Source organism: Podarcis filfolensis, assembly GCF_964270895.1.
Source record: "Podarcis filfolensis genome assembly, chromosome: 5".
In the NCBI taxonomy this organism is placed as follows: domain Eukaryota; kingdom Metazoa; phylum Chordata; class Lepidosauria; order Squamata; family Lacertidae; genus Podarcis; species Podarcis filfolensis.
In genome coordinates this window covers 60,415,373-60,437,798 of record NC_139608.1, presented here as the reverse complement: position 1 = coordinate 60,437,798, position 22,426 = coordinate 60,415,373, and the positions used below count along the sequence as shown (strand labels likewise).

General features: G+C 43.4%; 1 protein-coding gene across 9 annotated transcripts in view; it reads right to left on the bottom strand.

Annotated features, from left to right (window-relative positions):
- INPP5A (inositol polyphosphate-5-phosphatase A) overlaps positions 1–22,426 on the bottom strand; it is a 253,172-nt gene that overhangs the window by 33,639 nt on the left and 197,107 nt on the right. For 5 of the 9 annotated variants that reach the window (XM_083617009.1, XM_083617008.1, XM_083617011.1 and 2 more), the window contains exons 10-11: positions 18,988–19,083; positions 16,417–16,491 (exon numbers count right to left, since the gene is read on the bottom strand). In XM_083617009.1, coding sequence (XP_083473135.1) covers positions 16,417–16,491; positions 18,988–19,083 — 171 coding nt within the window. Of the gene's footprint in view, positions 1–16,416; positions 16,492–17,732; positions 17,793–18,987; positions 19,084–22,426 lie in introns of all 9 variants that reach the window. The other 4 variants (XM_083617007.1, XM_083617006.1, XM_083617010.1 and 1 more) reach the window with 1 other exon arrangement.

Below are 22,426 nucleotides of genomic sequence, written 5' to 3'. Positions count from 1 at the left end.
GTTACAAACGCTTTGGGTGACCAACACTTCGGGTTACAAACTCCGCTAACCTGGCAGTAGTACCTCGGATTGAGAACTTTGCCCAGGATGAGAATGGAAATTGTACGCTGGCGGTGTGTTGGCAGCGGGAGGCCCCAATAGTGAAAGAACGGTTTCCGGTTAAGAACAGACCTCTGGAATTAATTAAGTTTGTAACCCGAGGTACCACTGTAGTACAAAACTGTAGTTAAGGCTGGCAGTGCAGGGAGACTCTTAGGAGAGGAGAGGCGCTGGAGACAGAGAGAGCATGCAGTCCCATCAGAGCAGCAGAACCAACAGTAGCCAGAAGTCTTAGATCTGCATCAAGTCCTCTGATTTCACAGCCCTTTCTTTGCATATGATACTCATTCTGCAAGTGTTCATTTGTGATTCATTCAACCATAGTACAGTAGATGAGCAGGTGCTACTCAATACATAGATAAATGCCTTGAGCTGATAGACAAAGCCCTGCAGATACTGCCTTGTTTTTGTCCAACAGTTTGTGAGCACTGCACAAGCCCAATGGGTGCATTTCAACAGAACACTGGATTTTGTCCCATAATATTCAGTTCATCTATGGAACTGGTGAAGTGCCAACATGGTGTTTACATATATAATACGACTAATCAATAGCATCTATTAGCAGTTGTTTGCTACTACATTCAATGCATCCTTTGTTAACAGAAATGAAGAGTGAAATCCTGTTTGTGTCTACTCAGATGTAAGTTCACTGGGTTCAATGAGACAAGTGGGTATAGGACTACAGCCTCATGGAAGTATGGTGCAAAACTGCCTTTCAATACAATTATGATGGAGGGGGGAAAAACACACTAGGCCGCAGTCCTAAGCCCACTTACCTGGGAGTAAACCCCATTAAATTCTTTGGAACTCCTGAGCAGACATGGCTTAATGTATGTTTACAAACTGACGGTTTTGAAGCATTTCTGTGAGAATTTTTTTTATCTAAGAAGCCAAGACAAAAGAACATTTTGAGAAAGGAGGGCTGCTTGTAAAATATAAAAATGCAAAAGACAGAATAAGCAAACAATGCTTCATAGAACACAATGGTAAAGAATACTCATTGAGAATTCCAGAGGCTGGGGGGAGCTAAATAGCTGCATTGTCTTCCTAGATGAATTCAAAATATCTACAGTGTGTACATCCAGTTTGCTTTGTTATGACAATATTCAGGATCTGACAGAAAGGCCAGGGCCTATATAAGGGTTAACGGTGGTTCAGACACTTAGCTCCCAGCTCTTTCCCCAGTAACAGCCGCAGACATTTCTGACATTTTTATGTACTGTGGGTGGTTGCTTGCTTAGTTATGTGCTGTGTATTGCAGAGGAGCTATTGATATTGTTGTGACACAGATGACAGATAACAGGAACACAATTGTGCTGGCAGCCTCCTGTAGCCTCTCCCAACTCTTTAAGGAGCAGGGACATCCTTACAGCTGCAATGCTGGGCTTTGTAAGCAAGCGCCAGCTGCTGGAGGGACACGATAGGCATTCTTACTGTTATTATTTTGGGCAGTTCTAGTACAGAGAGAGGAAAGCTCAGGCCCAGAGGCCAAAGTCTATCTGCCTGGCTCTTAGGACTCTCATTGAGCTGCTCTTCCTGCTCAGCCACACACCCCTCTCCAAATGCCAGCCGAGCGTGCGGCGGTGGTGACAAATTAAAATGTCATGTCTCGGATTGTTAGGAAAGGGATCAAACATAAAATGAACAGCATCGTGAGGTTGTATGAAATTTATGCCACTGCCATATTTGAAGTACTGCGTGTACTCCTTCTTGCCTGTTCTCAGTAAGCCAGGAGTCATCTGTACTTTAAGGACCGCTTCTCCCCATATGAACCGGCTCAGACCCTGCAACCATCATCCTAGGCCTTTCTTCGTAGGTCATCTCCGTGAGACGTCCGGGAGGTGGTAACATGAGAACGGGTCTTTTCTGCAGTGGCTCCCCACTTGCAGAATGCTCTTCCCAAGGAGGTTCGTCTAGTGCCTTCATTACATGTCTTTAGGTGCCAGGCAAAAACATTCCTCTTCTCTCAGGTCTTTGGCTAATTAAACAATCTATGTTCTCGAAGCTACCAACTTGAGTTTGAGCTACCAACTTGAGTTTGCGGGAGGCAGTGGAAGACAGGAGAGCCCGGCGTGCTCTGGTCCATGGGGTCACAAAGAGTCAGACACGACTAAACAACAACAACATGGCCTTTTAAACTGTTTGTGTGTATGTGTGTTTATTGTTTCTTGCCGTGTTATGTATTTTTGTGTTTTTTATATTCACTGTGTTGAAGCATATTATTTATGAGGGAAGGCTGAATTATTTTGAGTGCTTTAACTCAGGGGGGAAAAGACAACTAACAGCACAACCCTATGCATGTCTACTCACAAACAAGACCAACTGTGTTCAAGGAAAGTGTGCACTTAGTTTTTTTGGGGGGAGGTCCCCCCCTCCAAACACTAAGAACTATAAATTATTTAGCAGGTTATGTGTTTAAAAATTTGGTTGATCTTTTTCTCTATCGCTCACGACAGAGGTTTATATATAAGAAAACAAACTTATGCACAGTGTGGGGAAAGTTACCTTTTCCTCCCACTCATGAGATTTGAGAAATGAGCCACCCCGAGGAATTGATTGGCAGTAGGAAAAAAAGAAAAGAAAGACTTTCTTGCACAATGCCTAATTCATTTATGGAATTCACTGCCACAAGTTTCGGTGACGACGACCACTGGCTTAGATAATTTCAAAAGGGGATTAGACAAGTTTGCAGAGAACAAATCTCTCAATGGCTATCAGCTGTGATGGCTATAGGGTAACTCCTCATTCAGAAAGAGTATCCCTTTGTATAACATTTTTTTGGGGGGAGGGGGCAATATGGGAGGGCTGGTGCCTTCCTGTTCCACCCCTTGAATCCTTGCAACCAGAGCATTAGGCTGCTATTATTAATGTACAGGTACCGTAAAACCATTTTTAAAAGCCAGCTATGTGTTATGTTGCAATGGGGGGTGGGGGTGGGGAGCTGCTTTATCTCACCACAAATAGCAATTTTGAGCACAGGAATATGAGTTCATACATCACACACCACTTGGCCCTGGACTGTGCAATATTTTCCTCGCAGAAATCGCAAATGGCTTGCAGGTGAAAATCAATATAATGTTCTGTTTAGTTTACTCTTCGTAACGCCATTCTTGAGAAACAGCCCTTTCAAGCGTAATAAGGAGTCGGCGGCACTGGGACAACTTAAGCACATGCATTGCAAACTTAGTGATGTAGCTCCCATGTGATGCAGGAAACAGGAAGCAGGGTACACACATTCTGATACAGGGGTCAGCAACCTAAGGCCCATGGGCCGGAAGCAGCCTGTGGAGGGTCATTTCACCAGCCCCCAAATTGAGCTACCCGCTTATGCGCTGCGCTGTTTAGCGCAGTGCGGGGACTCACTTCTGCAGCGCCGGAAATCACGGGTGCACACGCGCAGATGCTGGAAATCACGGGTGCACACGCGATCTAGCCCACAGAGGGATCTCCGCGGGACCAATCCGGCCCAGGCAAGATAAACCTTGCTGACCCCTGTTCTAATACACGTTAATCCTATGGACTGTGACAGGCTAAGACACATCCAAAGTTGATCCACAGAAATCAAGAGTTAGCTATGAGTAAGTTAAGTTCATTGGTTTTAGTGGGTCTACTCTTGGTATAGATTAATTCAGCCTTTCTCAACCTGTGGGTCCCCAGATGTTGTTGGACTACAACTCCCATCGCCCATAGCTAGCAAGGCCAGAGCTCAGGGATGATGGGAGTTGTAGTCCAACAACATCTGGGGACCCACAGGTTGAAAACCGCTGGATTAATTGCATACAGCCCTACAAGTGTAGGTTTTAAGGTCAGTGGTCTTAATTCTATGACGTAGTGGGATGGCACATTAGTGTATGGAATTGTGCATCCTGTTGCACCAAGTGCCAAGGCATAACTTTGCAACTACTGTACAGACAGCAACAGCGGTTAGTGTAGTATCCTCAATGCCTCCGAAGGATGGATGTACTGCATGGGACAAATCACCGATGGCAGTCTGGTTGTCAGTAGCATGCATTATTTACTTGGACAAGACCTTTGTGTGCATTTGGAACCACAGATTGACTTGTGGGAGTCGTCTTTAAAACCTAAAGGAGGAGATGCAGAGCTTCTCTACAAAGGGTGCCTAAGGTTCCACTGGAGCAATGGACTTGTAGTTGTTCTTTTATGTTCCATGATTACCAGTGGTCCTTGGTGCACTGCTTACAGGTGGCTTCCTAGACCATGATGACAACAGGAGAAAAACATGTACAGACAGATGTTTCCACAACATGTTGAAGAAGCAATCCACTTCTCAGTTTTAAACAGAAAAAACCAGCTTGTCTCTTTAGCAGCTACAAGGAAAACTTAAAGAAACAACAGCCCTTGGCTGCTTGCAGATTTCTCTGTCATACAAGCACACAGCTTCACTGGATCATGGCCATGAAAGAAAAACACAGCAGTTGAATTTTAATCTCTCTGCAATGGTAAGAAAACATGGTTGCCCATAAAGAAGAAGTGTACCAAAACACAACCTTTATTGTACAAAAAGGTTAAAGACCCATGGGCTGAGAGCCCAATGGCTCTTGGTCGTATGGAGTCACACCAGCTAGTCTTTCCTTCATCACCTGTCATGCCAACAAGTTACAACTATCTTAGGGATGGAAAGTCTTTCTACTCTTATGAACCAAGGACAAGCTATGGGCCTACTGGAGTATTTGTCTAGAATATAAATGTACACAATGATTACATTTGCATTTGAAATTAACAATCTGACATTTCAAATAGCTGGAGAAAGAACACAGTCTGAATAGTTAAATAAGATGTGTAAATATTGCTTGCTTAGGCTCAAAGCAAAACAGCTACCCTGAAAGTGGGAGGCAGGGGGCGGAATCACTGTCCATAGGGACGCTAGTATAAGCTGCCTTGGCTAAAATCACAGAAGTATGAACCTTTTATAAGGGGGCAACTTAATTCAGTCATTGGAGTAGAACAACAGCAATTACTCATCAAGACCTACAGACCAAAGTCAGAGCATTGTTAGATCAGGAGGTGATATTAGCAGCATTTATCAAATCTATCTGCAGCAACCACCAGAGAATTCCCAGCTGCGGAAGGGAAATGAAGTTTCAGGAAGAACAAAAACACACTCAACACCACAACTACAAGAGAAGATCTGACAAAAAGTAGTCATAGAGATTTAAAACACTGGAACGTGGATCGAAGAATTCCCTTTTTGTCATTCTTGTGTGACTGAAATATATTAGTGAATGTGTATTTCTAGTACATATCTAGTACATTCTAGTGCCAGTATTTCAATGCCCCTACTCTAATGGATTTGCTATGCATTCATATAACCACAGCATATCAGACATTACCTTCAACAGAAGGAAGGGAGGAACAACCTGAAGTTTATTCTAAGTCCAGTCAGTGTTATATCTCTACATCACACCCCATACATCATACTCCTACTGGTGCCTTGTGACACCACCCAAGCAAATGACAGCTAGCATCACTAAAGGAAAACCTGAGCATGGTAAGCTGTGTTTAGAAAGGAGCTCCAATGCATCCATTATGAGTTGCAGAGGGCATTGGAAAAAATCCTATCTCCTTGTCTCAAAATTCTTTTCTATACAGTGCATTCTTTACTTAGATCCTATGGACTCACTACAGAAAATTATGTGATACGATACAGAAGTTCAACCTACGTTCTTCTCAAATCCTCTTCTATGTCCTCTCAACCCTTTGCTTTTGTGTCTTCACTGCAAACTAGTTAAGGCAGGGCTCACAGACTGACTGGCCAAGCCTGTTCTTACTTCCTAAACTAAAGATAAATTGAGTGTTAAAAACAAAAGCTACAGGAAGAGGGGGAAACCAATCAAATCTGAAGCTGCGGAAACAGAAGTCTCAAAATTCCTGTATTGCAGGCAGTTGGACTACATGATCCTTGGGGTCCCTTCCAATTCTATGAGTTTATGACAAAAATTAAGATGCAGAAGCATCCCAAGTTAAATCTTCCACTTTATGATAAAGAAGAATTGACCACCTACTTTTACCTGTGCTTCCACCGAACTGCATGGAGGTTCAGGCCCTTGAGATATGCTCTGCCCTGTGGCTTATTCCCTGAACGCGGGTGCTAGTTTGGTCACTGGATTTAGTTATTTATTTATATTTTTTCAAATAAAAGCAAAAGCAAAATGTCACAGATAAGTGCCTCCATATGAGCTTGTATGAGTGAGTTAGTCAGTACTATAAAATACACCTGGGATGTATTAACAGAAGTCCGGGGAAGGAGACTTGCATTCTACAGGGGACACCAAACTACCAGAGATTCCTCCAGCAGTGGGAGAAGTTCCAGGAACACTGGAAGCTAGCTGCCTTGTACCGAGTCAGACCATTGGTCTGTACCACTCAGTATTTATCTGCACCTAGGATGAGGAACCTGTAGCTCTCCAGATATTGTTGGGCTCCAATTGTCAGCAGCCTCAACCACCATGATTAATGGTCAGAGATGATGGGAGCTGTAGGCCAGCAACATCTGCAGGAACAGAGATTCCTCCCTCCTTAGCCTACACTGACTGGTAGCAGCTTTTCGGCATTCCAGACAAGGACCATTCCTAGATCTTACCAGGAGATGCTGGTGATCAGGCATGGCTTCTGTTGCATGGCACTGAGCTACAGCAATTGTATGAAGGAGGACCTGCATTCCGTCATCTGCCCTCTCTTCGTAAGATTCAAACCCACAGCCTTACCTTTACCAGCATGGCAATCTGACCTGTTGAGCTATTGGCCGAGGAAGGTAGCTTAGTCCTCCATTCCCACTATCTGCATTATGTGAGTTCCAAAATAATCTAGGGGCTCATCCATGCATGTTTTCCCTGGATTCAAGATTGTATAATAAGGGTGGCCACTGTGCTATAGTCCACAACACTTTGTGCCATGGACAGAAAGCAGAATTCCTCTGAAAAAAATGCTGGTTCCAAGCGCTGCATTCCTCTTTAAATTATTTGCTATAATCTCCTCACAGAACGGTTCTCATTTTAAGGAGACCAACACACTGATTGTTCTAATATTCCTTTGCATTTTACCACCCATTCACCCTTCCCCCCAAATCCTAGGCAACTGTGATGCTGAGCTATCAGTTCCTTTCCCTCGTCTTAATTTACCCCTTATACATCATATTCAAGATTTTATCTGGACAGGGGCTGGATGGCGTAGTGGATAAACCTCTGCCTTTTCACCTCTGGGATCAGGGTTCAAGTCAAACCCTGATGAAATGCGTTTGATCGCCCTAATCTAGTTCTTAGTGGGCAGTATTCCCATTATCTTTAAAAGGGTCAGAGCCAAGGCCATTGGGAAGAGTGCATTGTGCTATATCTTGTCTATTGATTAATACATTTTCAGTGATGCCATTTCCTTAACCTTCATGTGCACCCATTCACACACACGCTTATCAAAGCTTCGTAAAAGGTCTTTTGCTGATTGGAAACCTCTATCTTATCTCCTCTCTCATCTGTTCTTCTTGGGATTTACTTTGAAGCATTTTCTTAAAAAAAATATCAGATTTCTGCCACCTGTCCCCCCCCCTTTAAAAATTCTTGCTAGATTCTCTTAAAAAAGAAAGAAATGCTGAATACCAAATTATTTTAAATTTTGGAAATACATATACACACTTTGTAAACAGAAGTGCTTTGCACCTTATTATAGATAACTTTTCTTCTCTATATGAATTTATTAAACAAAGTTCCATAATCAAAGGGCAATTGGAAGTGTTCCCTTTAACGAAGTCCAGCTGTTAACCAGAATATATGCTTCAGGGAAAAATCTCTTTTATGAAATGTATCAAAATATTTTGGATCTGCTAGAAAATGTCACGATGATATATATGAATCCAGCCTTTTGTTTGGGATTAAGTCAACCAAAGGGGGAAGCTTGTAAATATAAGAATGCAAGTTTATTCTAAATTCGGCCCTCCACATATAATAATATTATCTCATCCAACCAGCAACATACATGTATACTGACTGGCTCGCTAAAAATGAACTCAGCTCAGTTTTTACCAAGAAGCCAGCAAGAATTATAAATGCCTTCAAAATAGGAAATTCAGCCCTTTTAGCTCCACCTTTCCAATCCTTTCTGTCTGAACTTTTCTCTCAGGTCATCCTGTGAGACCACAGCAATCCCAGGGCGGGGTTCAATTCTCTTTATTTTTATGACTCCTGCATCTTCTTTGTTGCCAACAGAAAATATTTTTCCAAGCAAATTTCAAAGAGTCACACTCTAAACCGAAGGGCAATCGGAACTGATAGGTGTACCACATGAATCAGGAGACAGAGGCGTAGATACAGCAAATGCTAAGAAAACTAATGACGAGAATAATGCTCAACAATCAGAAGCATACTCTTCTCTTGAATGATCGGCAAGCAGATCAAACACCATGTTCCAGATATGGTCAACAGTTAAAGCCAAAGATTAGAAAGGATTATGGGCCCATATGAGAAAGTCAGTCAAACTGTCAGACATACTTTCAGATAGGAAATAAGGGGAATTTAATATCAGGAATAAGCCATGGCTGCATTCTCTCAGGCTACTAGAGAGGGTGATGAAACTACTGGAAGGAGGAATAAAAGTCCCTTGTGCGGTGCTTCTCAGTTGGTTGTTAGGTGCTTGGGAACCACAGAGCAACGGGGCTTCGCAGGCACTGTCAAGTGGTGGTGCCTGCAAAGCCCCTTTTGACGAAGGTCTGTCTTTAACTGCCTGGTGCTTGATGCCAAATGTAGGACACGTAGGTATGGCTTGCTCAAAACTTGGCCTACCATGCTAAATGGGGAAGCCTGACAAGGCAGATTACGCTCACAAACTGGAGGTTCCTCACCCCTATTGTAAATCCATGCCCTGTGTTCTAAATGAATGTCAGTTGCAGAATGCACTGTACTTCTTCATTTGCTTATTTTTCCTGGGCTAAAGATGTGAATCACGTCATGCCCAGTGAAATACCACTTGACTCATATTTTGAAGGTTAATCTTAAATCGGGATGAGTCATGATCGAATCCCTTCAGTTCTGCTTTGTAATTGTTCCAAGATTCTAACATATCTTTGGTTACACCCTGGTTGAATTTCAGCAGGACTTTGGAATGCATTTTGCACATGTGGGCATGTCCAATTTCACTAAAACGCTGCACAACTGCCCTAATGCGCAGTTCCACAGGCAAAAACCATAAAAGAAAAATTGGTTTGTGTGTGTGAGTGCATTGTGGCAGCGGTAAAGTTCATTTAAAAAACAACTTTTTTAAAAAAAACAAATACAAAAGAACCATTTACTTGGTGGTTGTTGTTTTTTTTTTTTACTACAAACAGATAGAAGGAGGAGCACAAATCTCTTCTCACCTAGCTTGCAAAGCTCTGGAACTGTATCTCAATAACAGATTTGTATAGTTTGAGTTCTGTGCTGATAAGAATGATCAGACACAGTAGAACTTCAAAAACTGGGCTGGAATTGGATTCTGCAGTCACCCCTAATCTTAAAGTTATCAGCAGCTGAGGGCTCAGGAAACTGAGGCGCATGTTTGGATCACTACTCAGTAACTCTGACTTAAGGTGATGCCTTGTATGTGTGAAAGGGCTACCACAGACCACAACTGCAAAATATTTCCCCGTATCATCTCAAAGGTGTGGATACGCTTGTGGGAATCAGTCCCTGGTGCAATCTGCATTGGAGGAAAATGGATGCATGCATCCTTCTGGAGACCACAAGCATCAAACTCTGCTCTTTTCCAGTTCTAGCAAACTCTCTGGAGTGCAGCCTAGATACATAACCTACTTCCTGCTTCCCATGGTTTGTGCAGCTCCCAGTCATAGCATATATAAAGCTTTAATTTAGAATTAAAAGGAGCAGTTTCTAAACCTATGTATCTCAGCTGTGTTCTTTGTAGAGGGGTGTTAGAAACTCGTATAGTATAACAATCCAAGGATAAATTTGCCTCAGTTTACGTCTATTTCTTCCCAGTTTCTTTTGCTTACACAAGCTATATACAATGTAGAATTACTCTGGAGGGGCAACAAATTTCACCAGTTAGCCAGCGATTTAACTCCAAACACAGTTTTACTGCTTGTTTTCACGGGAAACTTGTATGAGGCTGCAATCCTAATCCTGCTTACTGTGGAGTAAACCCCACCGAATTAAGCAGGACTTGCTTTCGCTAAGTATAGTAAAGATTGCACTGTTAAATTACTGAGGCCCTAAGTATTTTTCTTTTTGTCTTACATTGTAATCCTATGCATGTCTACTCAGAAGTAGGTCCAACTCAGTTCAACAAGACTTATCCTTATGTAAGTGTATATAGCAGAACTTCCCAACGTGGTGCCCATGAGCACAATGGTGCCTCTTTGAGGTAATCCTCTGCTGCCTAAAAAGGTTCTAAGACCTCCCCACTCACTGCCACCTTGGCCAAGAGCTGCTAAGGGGGGGGGTTACCTTTTTCTCCCATGTAAGAATTAAGCTTTGGAAAAGGGTGGCACCCACCACTGGTTTCTGAGAGAGTATTTCTTTTAAAAGATTTTTCTTCTGGAATGTGATGTTAAAAAAAAGAAGAGATAATAGTGTATGGGCAATGATAAGGTAGCCTGCAGATAATGAATTATTTGTCAGTTGTTGTCTCATCTATACAAAGTCCAGTTTCTAAACCTATGAAAATAATTTCCAAGTTAGTACATTAGGGCCACGGTGCTAGCAAAATGGCATCTGATTAAAAATCCAAATGGCCCCATAGGCTTAAAAGGCTGGTGAACAGCAGCACATTATTGTCATGAGAAGAAAAAATAAAAATAAAAATACAGGATCAGCTCTAAAGAAAATGCAGCTCTGAATAGAAATCGTACAGTATTTCTGTTGAACTAGTTATTTGCATGTATTTCAAATTTTTCACAAGCGTGCTAGCCATTTCTACACCTTTTAAAATAATTTTTCTTCTGGATTACGATGTAAAAAAAGAAGAGATAACAGTGTATGGACAATGATAAAGTAGCCTGTTGATAATAAATATTTGTCAGGTGTTGTCACATCTGCACAAATTCCACTGTTGCTGAAGAGACACCACACTGATAAAAAAAAGGTGGCTCTGAAGAAAATCAATGGATCTTGAGCTCAAGCAGTTGCTATACACATAAGAAAACATCTCTATCCAACAGCCATATTGCTGTGAAAATTCCCAAGCCTTGCGTCGGTATAGCTAAGGAAAATTTAATCTTCCCAAATACTCATCAGGGCACTCCATCCTGCAGACCTGACAGCCCCACTTATAATTAATTATACAATTTCGATGGGAATATCGACTAAACAAAGCTATAAATCATAGAAAAAGTCAATAGGCATGGACACATTCAATCATGTCCCGACCAATGATTACTACTCTTAAAATACAATAATTATTTTCAGGAGCCAGCTTGAATTAAATTTCTGTCAGGCTGGTACAAGGCTGGTGGGTGATGAAGGATGCGATGGATTTTTTGGGTTGAATTTGGCCCAGGGACATTTATCCTTTTAGATAGGTAGTTTGTTTTTAGTGATCATGGTGCTGCGTGTTTAACTAGACCATGAAGATTAGATTATCTCCAATGGCTCATTATATCATTTATCTTTTTCTTCCATTCTTGATCTGGAAGATTTCCTGCTTCCCGGTGCGTAAATGAAACGGCAACAGATTTTGAAATATAATGTTCTAAAGTGGCCTGCCTGCCTGCCTGTGTCTTTGCAAGCAAACGTGAGAAGAGCCATGCATGGGGAATTAACCCAACCGAGGCTCAGAATGCTGCTGGAATGCCAAGAACTGCCATAAACAGGAATGATCATCTTTAGCACCATCCACCCCCTTTTCTTTTTTTAAAAAATGGTACTGAAATACTGCACAAATATAATTATAATCTTTCGAGTTGCTTTAAAAAATAAACTGAAACACACATATGATACATCAAAAGAGGAAAGCTGGGATTTTTTCATTGTTTATTTATGGCTGCTAGTATTTCTAGTGAGATAGCACTATGTTAAAAATTATGCGCTGAAGTATAGCTTTTACATAATGCCCATGAATTTCCCATACCTTCCATGCAGAGGGAATGATCTGTATAAGCAGACAGCCAATGCCCATTACTTTTTATATACTCATATATTTAGCAGGGACTATAAACTCAAGGTCTATGAGTCCCTCGGCACTCACAGTCCACTGTCCTAGGACTGTGCCCTTATGTATCTCCTCACCCATAATGGGGAGATCACACTAGCAGGTTCCTCATCTCCAGATACGACTGTCGACTTCTAAATAGGTAGAATGTTAAGAGCTCCATGGCAGGGGGCAGTTCAGAGGCTAGTATGTTGCTTCAGCTCTCTGCTTGCCTATCATCCTTCAGTGACAGATGTGCACATGCCTGAACAGGTAGGGTAAAAGGCCAAAGGTGTAACACACTGGAGGTGAAAGTACATTTAAAAGACTGGGCATTTCCTCCAGGCCGTATCTTGCTATTCCTATCATTTCCTGCACATCAAGGGTGACAAGCCTGTGGCCCTCAGATGTTGCTCGACTGTAGTTCCTATCACCCCTGTTGATTGGCCAAGCTGGCTGGGGTGATGGGAGATGAAGTCAAACATCTCAAGGATCATCTGCATCGTCCTGGAATAAGTCTATAAACCATCAAGTGTGCAGTGGTGAGGAATGGGATTCAATACGCCCCCAAATAATAAACAGCTCATGTAGCCAGGCTTTTCAAAAATGGATTGGAGGAGGAAACTGGACTAGCAAAGAAGTTTCCCTTCAGAGATATATGGTACCCACAGCATACACCGGTCTTCCCCAGCCTGATGCCCTTTGGTCTACAGCTCCCATCAGGTCCAGCTGGTCAGGGATGATGGGAACTGTAGTTCAAAACCGATGATGAAAGCTGACATATGCCATCACATGGAATACACATCTATTGCACAACATATATGCACCCTGCATATATTCTATTCTAAAGAAGCTCAGGTCAATTCCGGCTGGAGCAATTTCAGAGGAGCAATGCAAGGAGCTACTGCACTATTTCTAGATACAGTGGTGCCTCGCAAGACGAAATTAATTCGTTCCGCAAGTTTTTTCTTCTTGCGAGTTTTTCGTCTTGCGAAGCACGGTTTCCCATAGGAATGCATTGAAAATCAATTAATGCGTTCCTATGGAGACCGCTTGCCAGGCTGGCGGTGCGGAGAAGGGCTTTTCTCCCCACCGCAAGCCTTCAGGACAGGTCCGGGAACAGAGGGGAAGGCGCGCAGCGCTTCTCCTCTGTTCCCGGGGCTTGCGGTGGGAGGAGGGTTTTTCCTCCCCACCGCCAACATTCAGAACAGCATTCTGAATGTTGGCGGTGGGAAGGAAAACCCTCCTCCCACCGCCAGCCTTCGGGACAGCCATCCGAAGGCTGGCGCGGGGAGGAGGTCTCTCCGCCCCACCGCCAGCCTTCCGAGGAGCCTTCCGAAGGCTGGCGCGGGGAGGAGGTCTCTCCGCCCCACCGCCAGCCTTCCGAAGGCTCCTCCGAAGGCTGGTGGTGGGGCGGAGAGACCTCCTCCTGCTGCCAGCCTTCCGAGCAGCCTTCCAAAGGCTGGCGGCGGGAGGAGGTCTCTCCGCCCCACCGCCAGCCTTCGGAGGAGCCTTCCAAAGGCTGGTGCGGGGAGGAGGTCTCTCCGCCCCACCGCCAGCCTTCCGAGCAGCCTTCCGAAGGCTGGCGGTGGGGCGGAGAGACCTCCTCCCGCCGCCAGCCTTCCGAGCAGCCTTCCGAAGGCTGGCGGCGGGAGGAGGTCTCTCAGCCCCACCGCCAGCCTTCCGAGGAGCCTTCCGAAGGCTGGCGGCGGGAGGAGGTCTCTTCGCCCCACCGCCAGCCTTCGGAGGAGGTCCGAGGATAGTGGGGAAGACGCGCTGTGCTTCCCCGCTGTCCTGGAGATTTCCCTATGGGCTTTCGTCTTGCGAAGGAAGCCCATAGGGAAATTCGTCTTGCGAAGCGCATCGAAAAACGGAAAACCCTTTCGTCTAGCGGGTTTTTCGTCTTGCGAGGCGTTCGTCTTGCGGGGCACCACTGTATATAAAGTGTTGATGGGGTTCAATCTGCTTCGAAGAACCACCTTCTGATTTGGGAACCCCTCCCCCCAATTGCTGTGTAGTTACCCCAGTGAATCTGCACTTTCACTACCTTCAAAACCAATGCTGGACTGAACCACAGCACCAACAAAGCCCAGTAAACAGCTCCAAAATGTGATTATGTGTACAATAGTCATTCATGCTTGAAGACTGAAGGAGCCCTGATTCAATCAGTGTAAGAACAAGATAGGAATGGCATATGTATTAATATATGCAAAGATAAAACAGAAATCCTTTGGCATAATATTACTGTACAGTCGTACCTTGGAAGCCGAACACCTTGGCTCCCAAACGATCGAAACCCAGAAGTGCATGTTCCGGTTTTCGAATTATTTTCAGAAGCTGGATGTCCGGCGTGGCTTCCGATTGGCTGCAGGACGCTCCTGCAACCAATCGGAAGCTACGCTTTAATTTTTGAACAGTTCTGGGAGTCAAATGGACTCCCAGAACACATTCTGTTTGAAAACCAAGGTACCACTGTATAAAGAAATGGGAATTGACAAGGAGGATTGCATTCCTACGTGGTAAAAGGTATCCCTGTCTTCATATTGATAAAAAAATGAAATAAATGAACATCCCTAGCAGTACCTGATATTCCAAGAAATTAGTTTGTGCAGTAGATCTCCTTATTAGTCAGATTTACTGCTGCAAACATCAATACTATTGAGGTTTGTGGCTTACAATAAGCATTGTTAATTTACACCCGCCGGTGTTGGGGGCCACAAACGCAACAAGAAAGATCTGCAAATGTGAAAAACCTTTTCAAGGTGTCACTGTTCTTTGATTCTCCTATGGTTTCTGATAATAATAGGTTTTCCCCCCAAGTAGGAACAGGCTATGATTCTGTTACACTAATGAAAACATTCTGCTTCATGCTACCTTTAACACAATGTCAAATGAGAGACGAAATGAAGATAGTAAACATATATGAAGCTTGATGAGCATGTGTGTTTGTGTGTAGAACAGAATTAAATATTTTTAACCATTTGTTGCATCATGAATTTTCCTTCAAAACGGCCAATATATATTTGAGTCCTAGTACTTACTCTCAAAGGAATTCAGAGCTTTAACCTTGAGCACAATCAAGCTAAATCTGCAGCCCCATACCCACTGAACAGGGAGTTAAGTCCTACTGAACTCAATGGGACTTATTTCCTAAACCCTAAACTATGATTAATTTTCAACTGTGGTTTGTTGCCACAGCTTCATAAACCATGGTTGAAGATGGTCTCATTTCAACAAACCACAGTGAAAACTAACCAGAGTTTGTTGGGTTGGGATTATGATTGATTGAAAAGGGAAGAAAAAGCTTCCATGCTCCCCCACATAGCTATGCCAGAGGAAGGCGTGTGAGATACTGAAGTTGCCCTTTGTGGTGCTAGCCTAGGATTCAGTAACACATTCAAACTATCTCCGAGAATGAATGTACAGCAAGAACAGCCAGGGTGGTGCCACAGAGCTGCCTTCCTAACACTGGCAAGGCTACTGCTTACTACAGTTTTTCTCAAATTTGGGTCCCCAGCTGTGGTTGGACTACAACTCCCATTATCCCTAGCTAGCAGGACCAGGGGTCAGGGGTGATGGGAGTTGTAGTCCAGCTGGAGACTTAAAGTTTGAGAAACAGTGGCTTACCTGGACAGTGGGTGGGCAAGGGTGGCAGTGAGGTGGGGGTTGCACGAGTGCACCAGCAGGAGTCTTGGATTGCCTCTGCAGCACCCCCCATCACCACATCAGCTGTTCCTGGAACAAGTAACCTATGTACAAAATACACGGGTCTTTTGTCAAATCTAAAAAGAAAAGGTGCTTAAAATTTGGCAACTGTTGCTTTGAAATACTCAGCGGCAACCTGAAAAAAGATCCAGCATTTTAGGGGAGAAAAGCTTAGAACCTTAGGAACACAAACTCTACAAACATGACAAGGTAAGTTGTGATTTGTTGCTTGTAAAGTGTGGTGGTTTTGCTCATGTAATTTTACTCATTTGAAACTGTTTAGCTTGCTTGTCTTTGAAATGAATTTTAAAAGGTGAGCTTATTTCCTAGAAATGTAAAAATAAAAAACCAACAAATAAAATAAACTCATGTCAGAGACATTAATGTTTTCCATGCTACGCATAGTCATATTCCTTGGAGCGTCCAGGGTTCAAGAGCAGAGCGTTACATTTATAAAATGCAATTGTACAGCTGGAAACTCACCGCAGTGCCATTGTTATCTCTAAAAACATCTTGATTAAAATAGTCAAAGAGTTTCTTTTCTAATTGTAGCATAACCTGGAAAAGAAGAAGGAAGAGAGCTTGTAAAGTATTTTTAAAATCATAGTTTCACATGGGCATTAACAAGGGCATTCTCCCAAATTGTGTTTCTCAATCCATGTTTTCTTCACCATTAAATCAAGACTCCTTCTGACTTTTTGAAGCAAAACAAACAAACAAACAACAACAACCTCCCCCCCCGCACCAAAGCAAACATACAAAGCCTTAAGAACAATGTAGTTCAGAAACTAGGACTAATCCAGAATGTGGCAGCTACACTGGTGACTGGGAGCAGCCACTGGGACCATAAAACACTGGTCCTAAAGGATCTTCACTGCCTACCAGTACATTTCTGAGCACAATTCAAAGTATTGGTGCTGACCTTTAAACGGCCTCAGCCCAGTATACCTGAAGGAGCATCTCCACCCCCATCACTCAGCCCAAACACTGAGGTCCAGCACCGAGGGTCTTCTGGTGGTTCCCTCACTGCAAGACACTAAGTTACAGGGAACCAGGCAGAGGGCCTTCTCGGTAGTGGCGCCCTCCCTGTAGAACACCTTCCCTTCGGATGTCAAGGAGATAAAGACATCAGAAGGCAGCCCTGTATCAGGAAGTTTTTTAATGTTTGGCAATGTTTTTATATGTTTTTATATGTTCTGTAAGGCACCTCGAATGGCTGGGGAAACCTAGCCAGATGGGTGGAGTATAATTAATAAAATTATTACTATTATTTCTTAATAAGAGGAGGGTCAACATAATTTTAGGATACATAGGGCCCTTCTCACATTGTGCTTCCCCTCCCCATCCAAAACAACTGTTTGTTATGCAACTTCCCTCCATAAATTTGCTAGTCAGAAATTGGATGCAGGAAGCCTATATCCTTGGGACATCCCTAGGAGAAGGATTACAAATATTTTCATACATGCCACTATACTTGCACTGGGAGAAATGAATGTGAGAAGTAGTTCTTAGATGGGTGCTGGTTGGTTGGTTGGTTGGTTAGTTAGATATTAATTACAAGTTCTATACCAGCCACCAACTAAGTCTGGGCAGATATATATATATAGCAACTTCAAAGATCACAAGTGGGTTTCCCCCATGCTGATGGAAGGCTCTTTGATCTACTGGGGGCTACAGTTATTTGTTAAGTGAGCTGATATCCCCTCCCCCCTGTGGCCTCCACCCAATGCCTGCTCTCATGTGCCCCCCCAATGTGGTGGAGCTGCGGGGTAGGGGTGGGGTGCCCCCATTCCACTTACAGAAGCCTCCACTGGATCAAAAAGCCTTCCTTCAGGGTGAGGGACACCATTGGATACTACCTAAAATCAACCAACAACACCAAAAATCAGCAGCAGGTCAACTTAAACGCCAGCACAAGAAGCATAAATCAATATAAAACCCATGTAAAATCCAGCAAATGGGGTGGGGTGGGGGGTGGAGACATTACAGGTGTCCCTCGCTTATGAGGGGGTTACATTTCAGGCCCCTGCACGCATCACTGAAACTGCGTAAAGTGGGGAGCACCCCACTTTAATAGGGAGTGTGTGCAGGGAGGAGAAAGAGAGAAAGAGAGACTTGTGTGCCACCAGGGCTGCTGTCTGGAAGCCGCTCAGGGCTCCTGACCGGCTTGTCCCAAGCCTTCCCTCACTCAGGGCCACTGCCCTCCCACTGCAGTGAACAAGAGGCTGAGAGTGACTTCCGGGCAGTGGCCCTGAATGGGGGAAGGCGCACTGTTTCAATTGATTTGTTTATCTCACGGCATCCCACGTAAAAGCGGCCGCGTAGAAGCAGAATGTCTATAAGTGGGTGGGATGCCGGTACTATAAATCTAAAACTGCCCCACTATTACTATGATTACATTTATCTTCCACATTTTCCCCCCAGGAACTTGAGGTGCTGTACATGGTTCTTCTTCCGCCTTCCAATTTCCCCTCACAACAACTCTGTGAGGTAGGTTTGGCTAAGAGTCGGAGACTGGCCAAATGACACCCAGAGGGCTTCATGGCTGAGTGGGCCTTTGAATCCTAGAATCTCAGGATTCAATACTCTAATACTCTAATCCAGTGGTTCCCAAAGTGGGCAGAAGTTCCATTGCGCACGCAGGTCAGTTGTGTGAACAGAATAGCGGCACTGGATACAACCCCGTATATTCTGCTCTTGACATATTCGCCTTAGAAGTACAGAAGTCGTGTGCTCTGTCGCAGAAAATTGTCAAGTGATGTTTCAAAGTATGGAATCTTGACTCCTTGGGTTTTATTGGGATTCAACAAATATCAATAATTCAAGGCTGAGAACCCAGACTATTGAGGGAAGCCCAGTCACTGAATAATGTGGCTCCTCAATTGCCCAGAATTCAAAATTAGACAAACGTTTTTGTAACTAAATGGGCTTATTTATTCCACTGAAGTCAGCAAGTGTTTTTTGTTCCTTGGAATCTAGAATGTAGACTGGGTGGGGGATGTTCAGTTATATCTGTGCTCTCTTCAGTGTCAAGGACTGCATTTTGTTACCTACCTTTCGGTCATTATCGGATTCACGGAATATAAGCTTGACTACTTCATTAGTGTCGGCAGCCCGGACAGTCTGCATTGTAGCCTTTGCACAAAGTGTCTGTTAAAGGGAAGCATATACAAAGAGAGAGAGAAAAGAAACAAAGATTTGTTTGTTAAAAACATTTTTAATACGACACGACACAGAAGAATTCCACCTCCTTTGCAAAATGTTAGTTGAAGTTACAGAGTAACAGACAACTTTAATCTGAGTAGGTCCATTTATTGCAATATGTCTGTTCTGAATATGACTACTGTTGGCTCCCACCAAAGTCCCAATTTCAACACAGTCAAAAAAAAAAAAGGAGTAACCTTCTTTACTGCTCCTTTGCTCCCACAAAAAAATCAGATGATCATTTGTAAAATTCAAGAAGACAATTTATAGATAGGATAACACAGTTTCTGCATACAACCCCACAGACTTTAATTGTTCCCCTTAGGAGAACTTCATAATCTTTTATACTAGCATATTTATACCCCACCTATGTGAGAAATTTCACCAATCCTTTGCTTTGATTCTGAAAAGGCAGTTTGGAAGGCCAACCAGATTTGTAGGATAGAAAGTACCAAAATGGGAAGCTGGACCGCTCTCCTAAAGCAGGATGGATGTGTTTCAGGGAAGGGTACAATTCCTGCAAAAGCCCACAAAGGAAAATGCATGCATCCCTGTTTAGGATGTTACATTTTGAGTGCAGAAAGCATCTTCTGCCCAGTGCTCCCATGTTAACAACAGAAGCTGCCCTCAGATGCCACTTGGCTTTTGAGTTGGGAGTTCCTTAAGCGTCTTTAAAACTTGAGGAGGCTCAGGGTGACATGGGAGAATCACTGTCCTGATAATAAGTGCTCTGGGTATCCGCCGACCCACAACCATCTTAAGAGGAACAGGGGAACTTGCCTTCTACCAGGTCCAACTAATTGTCCATAACATTGCTTACTCTGATAGGCTCTCCAGGGTTTCAAGCACAGGTCCTTCCTTTCATCTGACAATTTTATCTGGAGATGGTAGAAACTGAACCTTCATGAAAAAATATGTGCTCTACCACTGAGACATGATTTCCCCGCAAACCGATACAGAAAACCCTGGTGTTTTTTTTATTATTATGGTGACTAGCCCTACTGATGTCTTTGGAATCCAAGAAAGGGAAGGAAGCAGCAACAGATCTGCCTCTTTTTACTCTTTTATCGCAACAAACTCCATGAATTTGGGATCTTAAAAATAAAAACCATTTCAGCTTTCCAAGTGCAGTATAAAAGAAATACACTTTTTTTTTCTTGGCGGTATGAATTTGAAAGCTAACTCTCTTTTTCCTTTGGCTCCACATAGGTACAACAAAGCAATCTGCAGGAACTTCTAGTCGCTTTCAGATTCTGAGTTCTTCCACCTAGAAACTATTGTGCTGTTACACTGGAGTAACCAATAGGAACCTGCACAGGCTAGATTTTAAAAGAGTCATGTCTTGGAAGAACGATGTCCTGCCTAGGTCAGACGTTTGAAAACAAGCTCCAAAGGTTTCTCAGTTAATGAGATTGTGTTATGGGGAACACAGGCAGAGAAGGGAAAGGTAAGGTAGAGAACACCAAGCCAATGGAGGCAGCCATTACTTTTTATTTTCTCCTCTTTAACCCCCAGCTAATCACTTTTTCCACACATCCTCACAATTTGCCTCATACCCCATTTTGTCTCTTTTGACAAGTAATTAACATTTTGCCATCTGTGTCTGTATGCAGTTACCAGTGAGGTAATCCCCCGCCAAGCCATTCCCAAAAGTGAGCCGCCGCCCCCCCCCACTCCCCACTTCTGATGCCGACCATTGAAATTCAAAGCACAAATTAGCTAATCAGGTCAAGCTCCCCCCAAAAAATAGCTCTTTGGACTCATGTGTCACAAATCAGTCTGGTCGCCTTTAAACAGCACACCAGATTAGAACAAGCACCCGAACAAACCAAAGCGGAAAACCCGCTGCTCTCCAAAGCTGGTTTTCTAAAGCCCTAACAAATCGCTCCATCTTTCACTCATTTAAACCTTCCAAATGAGGGTCAATGTGGTCCCCGAGCATCCAAATGCTAATGCGCTTAAGTGCATTTAAGCAGCTTTCCGTAGTGAATGGGCCGAAGAAGGGCTCCCAGAGACAAGGCAGAGTTACTGTCACTGCCGAAAAGTCATTGTAGCCACCCCCAGAGTGGTCGCAATTCAAGAAATTCATGATTTCTGTCTCTTAAAGGCATCTGCTTGGGAACATTCCCCCCCTCCCCACCCCCTGCCCCCAGGAACTGCTTTATATCTCGCAACTTCAGCCTTGCTCCAAAAGAATAATGGTGGTGGCAGCGATAATGATGATGATGATATAAAAATGTGAGACTCCTGAGGACCAATGTGAGAAAGAGCTCATGTTGCTTTCAAAAAGTTACCTTATTCACAAACAAGTGATTAGGCAAAGGTTCATTTCTTATACAATCTGGAGAATTCCTCCCCCCCCCCACTCCCCACTCCTTTCGCTTTCTACAAAGTCGTAGTCACCCAAGCAGAAAACTATCGGAAACGTGGTGGGGTTTTTTTAAAGGCAAGCCTGCTTCCTTATGAAGGGATTTTTTGTTGTTGTTGGTATTTAAAAAGAAGGGGGGAAAGTAAAACGCTATGAAAATACACTGCTCTTTTCAGTCTTCTACAGTCTCTTGAAGGGTACTTTTTTGGGGGAAAGAAGTGAGACAAAGAAATCAGAATAAAATACCAGGGCTTTCTCGTTTAATTGCAGACGGTTGCTTTTTCCTATAGAAAATTGCCATTTCTGCCTTCCAGAGGGACAGCAATGGGGATAAAGAGTCCATGTCTGAGCTTTATACGGCATGGGAAAAATAAGGAAAGGTGCCATAGAATAGAGAAGTCCAATCTTCATGGAAAAAGTTTGCATTGTTATAGAACACAGCAAGAAACAGATTTGCTGTGATAGCATACCTTTTCTTTGATAGGAATGTGAATTTGAATTGTTCTGATGCTGAAAAGTTTAGAACTACTTTTTTTTTTGTCCTAATCATAATGGGTACGGTTCCAATTTAAAGCCAACAGCAAAAATCTGCAGCTAATGTCTGGGCATGTCCAAACAACCTGGCAGGTCTGGATGACGCCATCATATCCTGCACTGAAATATTAACAATGGATCTGCAGACTAGGCTCTGAGCCGGGAGAGGGAGATCATCTGAAGAGGGGCACAAGCTCAAGAACTTCTAAAAATTTCAAAATGCATGGAAGTCCCATGGCGTTGGTGATGTGTGGTAGTGTCTGAACTGGACTGCTGTATATTGCATTCACTACTTGGTAGTGTCTTCCATTTGCATCTCTGGGATTTGTTTCCACTTGGGCAGTATAGAAATGAATAATAATAATAATAATAATAATAATAATAATA